The following is a 15,178-nucleotide window of genomic DNA, read 5'->3' as shown; positions in this document are numbered from 1 at the left end:
TTACAATAAATATCTGAGTACAGAACGTGAAAATCTGTATGTATTATTCTGACGGCCATCATGATACACATACCGTATATCAAAACATAACGAATACTGTGGCGCAGCCAACACGACAGTCATAGTAATTATGAAGGTTAGCTCGTTTTTCAAGCCTCCTTAAGAATGTTTGCCACGAGCGCAAAATTATCTTAAGAGAAAATTTGTTCTTTTAAAATCAGTAAAAAACAAATGATGAACGCGTAAACGGATTGTTGTTGTTTCAGATTTTTTCTTACAAATTCTGCACTACCCAAGTGAAATTTATATCATCAAGCGTATACAATTAGGTGGTTAAATATTTAGCAGAAAATCGGCTACACTTGAAAACTCATTAGTGGTAACTACATAAAGAAGAAAAGTAGCAAAGAATACTTTTTTATATAATTATTATGTTATAGTCACCGTGCCATTAGACTGGGTTGATTTAAATTACAGACTAGTAATAAAGCATATTCTACAACTTGTGAAACGTTTACTGTATTTCGTTTGTTTCCTGTTTTTTTGTTTCAAGGCATTTTCTGAACCATAAACATTAAAATATACTGGGAGTTATATTTTAACGGACAGCTGACAGACGATACGGTTAACTGTTGCGTATAACTTCTTGAGTATTATGGCACTTTACAACACCGTGCAAATATCCGATATCAGGACACTTAAAAAAGAAAACGTGTAACGCTAGCAAACACCCGTAGGGAAGGAAACTAGCAGACTTACCGGGTATCGATGCTGTGTTAACGGCCTCTTGAAAACGAGATGGGTGAGCATGTTTCGAATCCGAGAAGCTATGCGAGACTGGAAGTTGGTCGTTTTTATCCTGCAGAACACATCCGATATGAAACACAAGTCACCTATTGAGGCTACATACACTCACACATTATCATTTTAACAAACAAACAAACAAACTCAAAGTCAACTTATTTAACAACATTAATTACACTGAAGTAGAGACTTAACACAAGAACTAGGCCTACCTCCTCTCCCTCGGTGACTAAGCTAGACTTGAGATCGGTCAAGTTTTCCGATGAGCGGTTTTCTTCCTCTCCCTCATCTTTAAACACTTTTATCTCATCCGAAGATGCTAAATCGTCGCCGCCGCCGCCGCCACCAACGTGCGGCATCCTTCAAAGTCCTAATAGTAACCAGTAGAGAAGTGTAAATTCCTAGGCGAACCAAGCAATTTCACCGCCCGCTTTGACTGAGGCCTCGCCGACATAGCGGACCCCATCCCATTGAAGTACTTAACTTTCCGACAAATCAGAATCCACGAAGAAACGAAAGTGTACGAGTCAGCCAATCATCAGGAAGATCATTCTTTGCCGAGTTGTTCTGCCATGGCGGAAATACTGATTAAGGCGTCCTCTCTGCGTCAGGGCTTTCGTTGCTAACCCTAACAGGTTCCTAGGCCTAGGATATTATCATACCCTGCGGCAGTTACATTAGCTACTGCACTTGGACTGTTGCGCCTTTCGCATGGTGATCAATATAAATATAATGACTAGTTAAAAATAAAAACGGATAACCACATTGTTAACCCCAATTTTTCATTCTTAATTTCTGAACCACTGACTTTTATATCTTATTTGCCTCCCTCTAACTTAGACATTTTAAAACCTATGTAGAAACCAAATACTATTCTCATCTATCCAAATATTGTATTAACACGATGTTGATCACACACCTCTTATATTTATCATGAGTCAATTAATTACAACGTATTAGTAGCTTGTTTAACAAATTGGTATTTTACGTAGTTTTCTTGCTTCCTTTATCGTGCTTCTATCTTACACTCACATTCTGCTGTGTCGAATAATTAAAAAAACAACAAAAAAAAACGCGAGTTTAATCGAAATCTAATAAATTTCAAACATGTGTCCCGAAAGTGATCCTATTAGGCTAAATGTTAAGTAAAGTGCGTAACTCTAGATTTATTCAGATATAAAAGACATTGGAGTACAAATTTGGTTTCACTATAATACACATTAAAGTTCAGAACAATAGAGTGGTTTTATTATAATACGCACTGTAACTGGAGAGTAGTGAATCAGTAAGATAAAAGCACTAAAGTATGGTAACAGAGTGAGGTAGTGTAACTAGAGAGTAGTGACTCAGTAAGATAAAAGCACTAAAGTATGGTAACAGAGTGAGTTGGTGTAACTGGAGAGTAGTGACTCAGTAAGATAAAAGTACTGAAGTATGGTAACAGAGTGAGGTAGTGTAACTAGAGAGTAGTGACTCAGTAAGATAAAAGCACTAAAGTATAGTAACAGAGTGAGGTAGTGTAACTAGAGAGTAGTGACTCAGTAAGATAAAAGTACTGAAGTATGGTAACAGAGTGAGTTGGTGTAACTAGATAGTAGTGACTCAGTAAGATAAAAGCACTAAAGTATGGTAACAGAGTGAGTTGGTGTAACTAGAGAGTAGTGATTCAGTAAGATAAAAGTACTGAAGTATGGTAACAGAGTGAGGTGGTGTAACTAGAGAGTAGTGACTCAGTAAGATAAAAGTACTAAAGTATAGTAACAGAGTGAGGTAGTGTAACTAGAGAGTAGTGACTCAGTAAGATAAAAGTACTAAAGTATAGTAACAGAGTGAGGTAGTGTAACTAGAGAGTAGTGACTCAGAAAGATAAAAGTACTGAAGTATGGTAACAGAGTGAGGTAGTGTAACTAGAGAGTAGTGACTCAGTAAGATAAAAGCACTAAAGTATAGTAACAGAGTGAGGTAGTGTAACTGGAGAGTAGTGATTCAGTAAGATAAAAGTACTGAAGTATGGTAACAGAGTGAGGTGGTGTAACTAGAGAGTAGTGACTCAGTAAGATAAAAGTACTAAAGTATAGTAACAGAGTGAGGTAGTGTAACTAGAGAGTAGTGACTCAGTAAGATAAAAGTACTGAAGTATGGTAACAGAGTGAGGTAGTGTAACTAGAGAGTAGTGACTCAGTAAGATAAAAGCACTAAAGTATAGTAACAGAGTGAGGTAGTGTAACTAGAGAGTAGTGACTCAGTAAGATAAAAGCACTAAAGTATGGTAACAGAGTGAGGTAGTGTAACTAGAGAGTAGTGACTCAGTAAGACAAAAGCACAAAAGTATGATAACAGAGTGAGTTGGTGTAACTGGAGAGTAGTGACTCAGTATGATAAAAGCACTAAAATATGGTAACAGAGTGAGTTGGTGTAACTGGAGAGTAGTGACTTAGTAAGATAAAAGCACTAAAGTATGGTAACAGAGTGAGTTGGTGTAACTGGAGAGTAGTGACTCAGTAAGATAAAAGTACTGAAGTATGGTAACAGAGTGAGTTGGTGTAACTAGAGAGTAGTGACTCAGTAAGATAAAAGTACTGAAGTATGGTAACAGAGTGAGTTGGTGTAACTAGAGAGTAGTGACTCAGTAAGATAAAAGCACTAAAGTATGGTAACAGAGTGAGTTGGTGTAACTGGAGAGTAGTGACTCAGTAAGATAAAAGTACTGAAGTATGGTAACAGAGTGAGTTGATGTAACTAGAGAGTAGTGACTCAGTAAGATAAAAGTACTGAAGTATGGTAACAGAGTGAGGTAGTGTAACTAGAGAGTAGTGATTCAGTAAGATAAAAGTACTAAAGTATGGTAACAGAGTGAGTTGGTGTAACTGGAGAGTAGTGACTCAGTAAGATAAAAGTACTGAAGTATGGTAACAGAGTGAGTTGGTGTAACTAGAGAGTAGTGACTCAGTAAGATAAAAGTACTGAAGTATGGTAACAGAGTGAGGTAGTGTAACTAGAGAGTAGTGACTCAGTAAGATAAAAGCACTAAAGTATAGTAACAGAGTGATTTGGTGTAACTGGAGAGTAGTGGCTTAGTAAGATAAAAGTACTGAAGTATGGTAACAGAGTGAGGTAGTGTAACTAGAGAGTAGTGACTCAGTAAGATAAAAGTACTGAAGTATGGTAACAGAGTGAGGTAGTGTAACTAGAGAGTAGTGACTCAGTAAGATAAAAGCACTAAAGTATAGTAACAGAGTGAGTTGGTGTAACTGGAGAGTAGTGACTCAGTAAGATAAAAGTACTGAAGTATGGTAACAGAGTGAGTTGGTGTAACTAGAGAGTAGTGACTCAGTAAGATAAAAGCACTAAAGTATAGTAACAAAGTGATTTGGTGTAACTGGAGAGTAGTGACTTAGTAAGATAAAAGTACTGAAGTATGGTAACAGAGTGAGGTAGTGTAACTAGAGAGTAGTGACTCAGTAAGATAAAAGTACTGAAGTATGGTAACAGAGTGAGGTAGTGTAACTAGAGAGTAGTGACTCAGTAAGATAAAAGCACTAAAGTATGGTAACAGAGTGAGTTGGTGTAACTGGAGAGTAGTGACTCAGTAAGATAAAAGTACTGAAGTATGGTAACAGAGTGAGTTGGTGTAACTAGAGAGTAGTGACTCAGTAAGATAAAAGCACTAAAGTATAGTAACAAAGTGATTTGGTGTAACTGGAGAGTAGTGACTTAGTAAGATAAAAGTACTGAAGTATGGTAACAGAGTGAGGTAGTGTAACTAGAGAGTAGTGACTCAGTAAGATAAAAGCACTAAAGTATGGTAACAGAGTGAGTTGGTGTAACTGGAGAGTAGTGACTCAGTAAGATAAAAGTACTGAAGTATGGTAACAGAGTGAGTTGGTGTAACTAGAGAGTAGTGACTCAGTAAGATAAAAGCACTAAAAGCATGGTAACAGAGTGAGTTGGTGTAACTGGAGAGTAGTGACTCAGTAAGATAAAAGCACTGAAGTATGGTAACAGAGTGAGTTGGTGTAACTAGAGAGTAGTGACTCAGTAAGATAAAAGTACTGAAGTATGGTAACAGAGTGAGGTAGTGTAACTAGAGAGTAGTGACTCAGTAAGATAAAAGTACTGAAGTATAGTAACAGAGTGAGTTGGTGTAACTAGAGAGTAGTGACTCAGGAAGATAAAAGTACTGAAGTATGGTAACAGAGTGAGGTAGTGTAACTAGAGAGTAGTGACTCAGTAAGATAAAAGTACTAAAGTATGGTAACAGAGTGAGGTAGTGTAACCAGAGAGTAGTGACTCAGTAAGATAAAAGCACTAAAGTATAGTAACAGAGTGAGGTAGTGTAACTAGAGAGTAGTGACTCAGTAAGATAAAAGTACTGAAGTATGGTAACAGAGTGAGGTAGTGTAACTAGAGAGTAGTGACTCAGTAAGATAAAAGTACTGAAGTATGGTAACAGAGTGAGGTAGTGTAACTAGAGAGTAGTGACTCAGTAAGATAAAAGTACTGAAGTATGGTAACAGAGTGAGTTGGTGTAACTAGAGAGTAGTGACTCAGTAAGATAAAAGTACTGAAGTATGGTAACAGAGTGAGTTGGTGTAACTAGAGAGTAGTGACTCAGTAACATAAAAGCACAAAAGTATGATAACAGAGTGAGTTGGTGTAACTGGAGAGTAGTGACTCAGTAAGATAAAAGCACTAAAGTATGGTAACAGAGTGAGTTGGTGTAACTGGAGAGTAGTGACTCAGTAAGATAAAAGTACTGAAGTATGGTAACAGAGTGAGTTGGTGTAACTGGAGAGTAGTGACTCAGTAAGATAAAAGTACTGAAGTATGGTAACAGAGTGAGTTGGTGTAACTAGAGAGTAGTGACTCAGTAAGATAAAAGCACTAAAGTATGGTAACAGAGTGAGTTGGTGTAACTGGAGAGTAGTGACTCAGTAAGATAAAAGTACTGAAGTATGGTAACAGAGTGAGTTGGTGTAACTAGGAGTAGTGACTCAGTAAGATAAAAGCACTAAAGTATGGTAACAGAGTGAGTTGGTGTAACTGGAGAGTAGTGACTCAGTAAGATAAAAGTACTGAAGTATGGTAACAGAGTGAGTTGGTGTAACTAGAGAGTAGTGACTCAGTAAGATAAAAGTACTGAAGTATGGTAACAGAGTGAGGTAGTGTAACTAGAGAGTAGTGACTCAGTAAGATAAAAGCACTAAAGTATAGTAACAGAGTGATTTGGTGTAACTGGAGAGTAGTGACTTAGTAAGATAAAAGTACTGAAGTATGGTAACAGAGTGAGGTAGTGTAACTAGAGAGTAGTGACTCAGTAAGATAAATGTACTGAAGTATGGTAACAGAGTGAGGTAGTGTAACTAGAGAGTAGTGACTCAGTAAGATAAAAGCACTAAAGTATAGTAACAGAGTGATTTGGTGTAACTGGAGAGTAGTGACTTAGTAAGATAAAAGCACTAAAGTATGGTAACAGAGTGAGTTGGTGTAACTGGAGAGTAGTGACTCAGTAAGATAAAAGTACTGAAGTATGGTACCCAGATTGCCCCTGAAGAAGAAAGGTCCACCTTTCAAAAGCGCTTGGGTTATAAGGGTTTCTGTTTCAGTTTTATCAAGACTTCTTGGATCTACATGTTTTTAGTACATCATGAATAGTACACATTGATGTAGAAATTTGGTTCTATTATAATACGCATTGAAGTAGAAATCTATTTTCTGTTATAATACATGTTAAAATACAGAACTGGTTCTATTAGAATACTCACTGAAGTACAGATATTGTTCTATTCCAATATACACTGAAATACGAAATTAGTTCTATTAGTTGAAGAATACCAAAAGAATTATTATAAATGCCAAATGTTAAGATGTATTAATACGTCAGAAATATTAGTTGTCTCTCTTTTTAACAAGTACAAAACCTAAAAATGACATCATTTGGCTAAAATCCGAAACTATTTAGAATAAAACGTAAAGCAGCTGAAATAAATCATTAATTGAAGTCCCAAACCTGACTAACTGTATTCATCAGGTTTAGCTAGTTGATGTTGCTTCTATTTTACCTGACTAACTGTATTCATCAGGTTTAGCTAGTTGATGTTGCTTCTATTTTACCTGACTAACTGTATTCATCAGGTTTAGCTAGTTGATGTTGCTTCTATTTTACCTGACTAACTGTAGTCATCAGGTTTAGCTAGTTGATGTTGCTTCTATTTTACCTGACTAACTGTAGTCATCAGGTTTAGCTAGTTGATGTTGCTTCTATTTTTATTCACTGTCTCTAAAATGTAATCAATTATTTTATTACTTTCATCGTTGTTACAAATATTTCACGTTTTAAAACGATTTCTGCGAATGTCTCCAGTCTTCACAAGTTACTAAAGAGAGGGTGGGGGATTAACGCCCACATGACTCATCATCAAATAATTCCAGTGATAAAGTCCAAAGTTTTAAGTGTGGGATCCTTACAGCTTATACTAACCAACAGGCTCCGCTTAGGCGTCTTCTCATTTACGTTAAATACCATTATGATCGCTACAACATTCAAACAAATGAAGACACGGACTTTCAAAATAAAGTGTGGCCCCCTTACAGGACAAATTTAACTTCTTGTTTACTCGCAAAGCTACGTAGTGGGCTACCTGCGCTCTGCCCAAGACTGGAAGTCGAGCACCAGAGTTTAGTCGGTCTGTAAATTTACAAGTGACCACCGAGCGATTAATGAATGGCAGAAAGAAACATCAACAGTGTACGTAACGTATATAAAAACATTTTGAAACAAAGAGGGAATTATTTATATAGTTGAAGATAATTTCTATAGTTACCACTATCACTGTATTTATTAATGAAAATTGTTGCTGTAGTTACCACTATAAACTGTATTTATTATTGAATATTGTTGTTGAAGTAACTTACCACTATCACTGTATTCATTGTTGAATATTGTCCTGTAGTTACCACTATCACTTTATTCATTATCGAAGATTGTTTCTATAGTTACCATCATCACTGTATTCATTGTTGAATATTGTCCTGTAGTTACCACTATCACTTTATTCATTATCGAAGATTGTTTCTATAGTTACCATCATCACTGTATTCATTGTTGAATATTGTCCTATAGTTATCACTATCACTTTATTCAATACTGAAAATTGTTCCTATAGTTATTACATTTACTGTATTCATTATTAAAAACTGTTGGTACAGTTATTACATTCTCTGCGTTCATTATTGAAGATTGTTCCTATAATTATTACATTCTCTGTATTTATTATTGAAAACTGTTGGTATAGTTACCATTATCACTGTATTCATTGTTGAATATTGTTTCTATAGTTGCAATCACCACTGTATTCATTAATCAATACTGTTCCTATAGTTACCACCATCACGGTGCTTATTATTGAAAATATATATAATACTAAATATGTGTTTCCCTACATCTTCATAGTTAACCTATTATATTAAACTAATTCGATGTTTCCGTACATTTTGAGAATTAACTGAGAAAAACATATTAAACCACCTTTACTGAAGAAATGTAAGAGGATGTTTGTTTGTTTGTTTCTGAATTTCGCGCAAAGCTACTCGAGGGCTATCTACGCTAGCCGTCCCTAATTTAGTAGTGTAAGACTAGAGGAAATGCAGCTAGTCATTACCACCCACCGCCAACTCTTGGGCTATTCTTTTACCAACGAAAAGTGAGATTGACCGTCACATTATAACGCCCCCACGGCTGAAAGGGCGGGCATGTTTGGCACGACGGGGATGCGAACCCGCAACCCTCAGATTACGAGTCGCACGTCTTAACCCACCTGGCCATGTAAGAGGAGTTTAATTATAGAAAAAAAAAATTGTTTCCAGGGCTGTAAGTTTCAAGTAGAGTATCGTGCAATAATTTAGTCACTTTGGCGACCTGTGTTTTGTGTATAAATCAAGTCCAATAAACAGCTCTTCTCATATCAGCTGTATAGTGAATTTATTAGGAACTATCAAGCCCTCTGGTGGACCAAGTATGAATTACCCTGTCTCATACGCTTTCGATGTCACAATTCACGTGAACATTTTTTTCCAAGTACTCCACACTTATCGGAATCCTTTGAACTCCACCCCTAAGCACTTCACACTGAGGCGACGTCCTTTGAACTCCACCCCTAAGCACTTCAACACCAAGGGGGCGTCCTTTAAACTCCACCCCTAAGCACTTCACAGTGGCCGGCCTCCTTTGATATTGAAACCCTCAGAACTTTACACTGGATGTTAGCCTTTGTTATCCATGTTCACATACTTTGAAGGTAATTAATGTGCCCGAGAAACCAGAACTAATTTTGTCTATAAACTCATCACTTCACATAACATATTTATATTTGTCTAATCTTTAAAATTAAAACACATATTTCAAGAAGGTAATATCCTAGAATCGAGCTGAGAAATTAGAAAACTATTATAAAAGAATACAATAGCAGAGTAATTAACGCTGAGTTATCCATTTAGGACTTGATACTGTTGAAGTTTTCTGGAAAGACAGCTGTAAGTTTACGGACTATGGGCTCTATTCCCAGGGAAGGGCACTGCAAATTGCTCGATGTGGCTTTGTTCTAAAACACACAAACAACAAAAAATAACGATGAATTGTTGAGAACAGACAAAAAAATCAACAAACGTGTTTTTGTTGGGAAGGGGTGGGAAGCACTGAACCACTATCTGCTCAACTACTCTAATACCTTGAATAAATCGTCATGGACGTAGTATCAGATATGTTGACACTCGTCCTTGCATATTTGTTTAACATTGTTATGGTGTTTAAAATGTTGACAATTCTCCCCTTCCTGTTAGTTTAACATTGTTGTAATGTTATAAATGTTGACAATTCTCCCCTCCATATTAGTTTAACATTGTTATAATGTTACAAATGGTGACATCTGTCTTTTGCTTGTTACTGTGACGTTTATGTTGTGGCATCACGGAAAGACTTATCACTTGGGAAGAAAGAGAAAAGATGGCGCGAGTTGAAAGAAAATATCGTTAAGGGACGGGTCATTGTTACAGGACGAACTACGTTCTATGTGTAAGTAATGATGAAATAATTTAAAATGTATTCGCTCTTTCAAATTCAGTTTCATTGTGGTTTTTGCGAATAAAATTTCAGCTCCCCCCTGACTCGGTGGTACGTCAGCAGGCTTCGAACAACAAAAATCTGGTTTCTATACCCGTTATTGGCAGAGCAAAAAATATAACATTGTGTAGGTTTGTGCTTAACAACAACCCATTACAATAACATCTTTTAAGATAAGGGTTGTACCAAATATTTATGGTTTTTCATTATATACCATTATTGTTTATTCTTGAGCACAAAGCTACACAAAGTGCTATCTACACTCTGCCCACCATGGTTTTCGAAACGAATTTAAGAAGTAAAAGCCCGCAGATATACCTTTGTGCCAATACGGGAATAAATGTTATTATAAACCTTTGCCATTGATTTTAAGTTTTAATAATTTAAATGATTTATTTCACAAATTCGCACAAAGCTGCAAAAGGGCTAACTGTACTAACGGACCAAAATTTAAAATTTTAGAATAAAGTTAAGGCAACTACTGAGCAGAATCTAACACCAAATAATCTGCTAGACTAAGTTAATAGTGATTTGAAACCTTCCATTGTAAATTCATACACGAACCCAAAGAGCGAAGAGAGTTCTCAACAACAGGACGTGAGTGATGGACTCTCCCAGCTACAGGCCAGAACGCTAACTATAAAAGTAACTTCAAGAAGTAATTGATTCACTTATTTTTAACCAACCACGTGAAAAACACTACTGAAAAGTGACAAATAGAAGCCAAGTTTTCGTTATATACTACAAAACACGTTTCGTACATTGATTAACAGTACTGTTTACAATTATTGTTAACAGTTACAAACAGAGGCCATGTTTTTATTAATATTATAAATCACGTGTTTGGTACATTGTTTAACACTATTGTTTATAATTATTGTTAACAGTTACAAACAGAGGACAAGTTTTCATTATATACTACAAAACACCTGTTTGGTACATTGTTAAACAGTACTAGTAGTAAGTATTGTCAAGAGTTACAAACAGAGGCTAAGTATTCATTATATACTACAAAACAGGAGTAAGGTACATTCTAACAGTAGTGTTTATAATTATTGTTAACAGTTTGAAATAAAGGCGAAGTTTTCACTATATATTGCAAAACATGTGTTTGGTACATTGTTTAAAAGTACTGATCATAATTATTGTTAACAGTTAGAAATAGAGGCCAAGTTTTCATTATATTCTACAAAACACCTGTTTGATACATTGTTTAACAGTACTGTTTATAATTACTGTTAACAGTTACAAACAGGGGCGAAGTGTTTATTACATACTAATCAACCCGTGTTTGGTACAATCTTTAACAGTACTTGTCATAATAAATGTTAACTGTTTGAAAGAGAGGCAAAGTTTTCATTATATACAACAAAACACGAGTCTGGTACATTTTTCAAGAGTAGCGTTTATTATTCTTGTTAACAGTTACAAACAGAGCCCAAGTTTTCATTATAAAATACGAAACACATGTTTAATACGTTGTGTTGCACTACTGTTTATAAATATTGGAAAGAGTTAAAAACAGAGGCCAAGTTTTCGTTATATATTACAAAACACGAGTAATGAACGTTACTGTTAATTTTAACAGTACTGGTTGTAATTATTGTTAACAGTCACAAGATAAGCCAAATTTTCATCATATAATACAAAACACGTGCTTCGTACATTGTTTAACAGCACCTTTTATAAAACATGTTAACAGTTAAAAACAGAAGCCAAGTTTTCATTATATACTACAAAACACGTGCTTAGTACATTATTTAACAGTAATGTTTATAATTATTGATAACAGTTCGAAACAGTGGTCATGTTTCCATTACATACCACAAATCATGTGTTTGGTGCATTGTTAAAGCAGTACTGTTTATAATTATTGTTCTCAGCTACAAACAGAGACCAAGTTTTTATCATATATCACAAAACACGTGTTTGAAACATTGTTTAACAGTAATGTTTATAATTATTGTAAATAGTTACAAACAGAGACCAAGTATCATCATATATACTACAAAATATGTGTTTGGTACAATGTTTAACACTGCTTTTTATAGTTATTGATAACCGCTACAAAGACAGTTTTTATTATACGCTACAAAACAGGTGTTTGGTACATTGTTTTACAGCACTAGTAGTAATTGTTGTTAACAGTTACAAAAGACATACCAAGTTTTCATTATATACTACAAAACATGTGTTTGGAACATTGTTTAACAGTACTGTTTATAATTATTGTTAACAGTTACAAACAGAGGCCAAGATTTTAGTATATACTACAAAATCGTGCTTGGTACATTGTTTAACAGTACTGTTTATAATAAATGTTAACAGTTAAAAATTAAAGTCAAGTTTTCTTTATATACTACAAAACACGTGTTTAGTACGTTATTTGATCAAAATGTTAATAATTATAGTTAAAAGATATAAAAAGAGGCAAAGTTTTTACTATATACTAAAACACTAGTGTTTGCACATAGTTTAACAGTACTGTTTATAATTATTGTAAACAGTTACAAACAGAGAAAAAATTTTCATTGTGTACGTCAAAACACCTTTTTGGTTCATATTTTAACAGTACTGTTTATAATTATTATTATCTGTTAAAAAGACAGGACTAGTTTTCATTATATACTACAAAATATGTGTTTGGTTCATTGTTTAAAAGTACTGTTTATAACTATTATTAACAGTTACAAACATAGGTCATGTTTCCATTACATAGTTCAAATCATGTGTTTGGTACATTTTTAACAGTACTGCTTATAATTATTATTGTCGGCTACGAAGAGATGCCAAGTTTTTAATATATACTACAAAACACTATAGGTACATCGTTTAACATTACTAGTTTTCATTATATATACTACAAAACAGCTGTTTGGTATATTGTTTAACACTGAAGTATAGAATTATTGTTAACAGCTAGAAACAGAGGCCAAGTGCTTATTATATACTACAAAATACGTGTGTGGTACGTTGCTTAACAGTATTGTTTATTATTATTGTTAACAGTTACAAACAGGGTCCATGTTTTTATTACCTACTACAAATCATGTGTTTGGTACCTTCATTAACACTACTGTATATAATTATTTTTAACAGTTGCAAACAGAGGCCACGTTTTTATTATATTGTACAATACACATGTTTGGTACATTGTTTAACAGTATGGTTTATAATTATTCTTAAGAGTTACAAATAGAGGCCAAGTTTTCATTACGTACTACAGAACATTTGTTTGGTACATTGTTCAACAATGCTGTTTATAATTAATGTTCAAAGTCACAAACAGAGACTAAGTTTTCATTATACACTATGAAACACGTGTTTGGTACACTGTTTTATAGTAGTGCTTATAATTATTGATAACAGTTACAAACATTGACCAAGGTTTCATTTTATACAACAAAACACATGTTTGGTACGTTATTTAACAGTATTCTTTGTAATTATTCATAATAGTTACAAACAGGAAATAAGTTTCATTACATACTTCAAATATCGTGTTTGGTACATTGTTTAACAGTACTGTTTATAATTATTGTTAACAGTTACAAGTAGAGTTCAAGATTTCATTATATACTACAAAACATATGTTTCCTACATTGTTTAACAGATTGTTTCTAAGTATTGTTAACATTTACAAACAGAGAACAAGTTTTCATTATATACAAAACACGTTTTTGATACATTGTTTAACAGTACTGTTTATTATTACTGTTAACAGTTAGAAACAGAGCCCAGTGTTTATAATATACTACAAAACAGGTGTGTGGTACATTGTTTAACAGTACTTGTTACAATTATTGTTAACAGTTACAAGAGAAGTAAAGTATTCATTACATGGTACAAAACACGTGTTTGGTACTTCCTTTAACAGTACTGTTTATAATTATTGCTAAGAGTTACAAACAGACACCAAGTTTTAATATACTCTACGAAACATGTGTTTGGTACTTTCTTTAAAAGTAGTGTTTATAATTATTGTTAAGAGTAACAAACAGAGGCAAAGTTTTCACTATATATTACGAAACACGTGTTTGGTACATTGTTTAACTGTACTTTTTGTAATTATTGTTAACTGTTACAAATTGACGCCAAGTTATCATTATATTCTAGAAAACACGGATTAGGTGGATTGTTTAATAGTACTTTTTATAGTTATTGTTAATAGTTTTAAACATAGAACAAGTTTTCATTATATACTACTAAACACGTGTTTGGTACATTGTTTAACAGTACTGTTTTTAATTATTGTTAAGAGTTAGAAACAGAGGCCAAGATTTCATTATATTCTACCAAACACGTCTTTGGTACGTTGTTTAAAAGTACTGTTTATAATTATTGTTAACAGTTACAAAGATAGGTCAAATTTTCAATATATACCACAAAACACGTTTTTGGCACATTGTTTGACAATACTGTTTATGATTATTGTTAACACTTATAAACAGAGACCAAGTTTTATTTATATACTACAAAACACTGTTTCTTACGTAGTATAACACCACAGTTTATAATTATTGTTAACAGTTACAAATAGAGGCCAAGTTTTCACTATATATTACGAAACACGTGTTTCGTACATTTTTTAACAGTACTGTTTTTTCTTATTATTAAGAGTAAGAAAGAGCAACAAAGTTTTTATTATATACTATAAAACACGTGTTTCGTACATTGTTTAACAGTACTGTTTTTACTTATTATTAAGAGTAAGAAACAGCATCCAAGTTTTCATTATATACTATAAAACACGTGTTTCGTACATTGTTTAACAGTACTGTTTTTACTTATTATTAAGAGTAAGAAACAGCAGCCAAGTTTTCATTATATACTATAAAACACGTGTTTCGTACATTGTTTAGCAGTATTGTTTACAGTTATAAATAATGTTTTCATTGCGTTATGTTAAAGTTAGTACTTGCAAACCATGTTTACGTAGACAAATAACGGAAAATCGTTACAGGCAATAGAGTTTACACAAGTGGAGACACTTTGCCAACTTGCTTTAGTGATGGATTACGCTGCAAATTTCTTGATTTAAAAGGTTGAAGGACCACTTTTACGTTGTTGAAAGAGTCAACATATTATTGTGACTCTGGTCTCTAACGTTTAATATTTTTTGAAATTAAATTTCAATTCTCCAGAAATGTAAAATGTTCAAACCTCACCGAGACTGTGTGCTGCTCTTAAGATTATTTAATATATCAGTGACTTACACAGGGAATGCAACCTCAAGTTTCGTCTGCTTCAAAACAG

At 34.0% G+C, this 15,178-nt stretch overlaps 1 protein-coding gene across 4 annotated transcripts in view; it reads right to left on the bottom strand.

The window, feature by feature from the left end:
• Positions 1-1,400, bottom strand: part of LOC143252440 (transcription factor 7-like 2) — a 93,015-nt gene extending 91,615 nt beyond the window's left edge. The window contains exons 1-2 of one of the 4 annotated variants that reach the window (XM_076504544.1): positions 1,017-1,400; positions 760-859 (exon numbers count right to left, since the gene is read on the bottom strand). In XM_076504544.1, the coding sequence (XP_076360659.1) occupies positions 760-859; positions 1,017-1,163 (247 nt within the window). In that variant the 5' untranslated portion in view covers positions 1,164-1,400. The remainder of the gene's footprint in view (positions 1-759; positions 860-1,016) is intronic. The other 3 variants (XM_076504542.1, XM_076504545.1, XM_076504543.1) reach the window with 3 other exon arrangements.
• Positions 1,401-15,178: the final 13,778 nt, after the last annotated feature.

This window comes from Tachypleus tridentatus, chromosome 6 (assembly GCF_004210375.1).
Source record: "Tachypleus tridentatus isolate NWPU-2018 chromosome 6, ASM421037v1, whole genome shotgun sequence".
NCBI lineage: Eukaryota > Metazoa > Arthropoda > Merostomata > Xiphosura > Limulidae > Tachypleus > Tachypleus tridentatus.
This window is presented reverse-complemented; position numbering and strand designations above follow the sequence as displayed.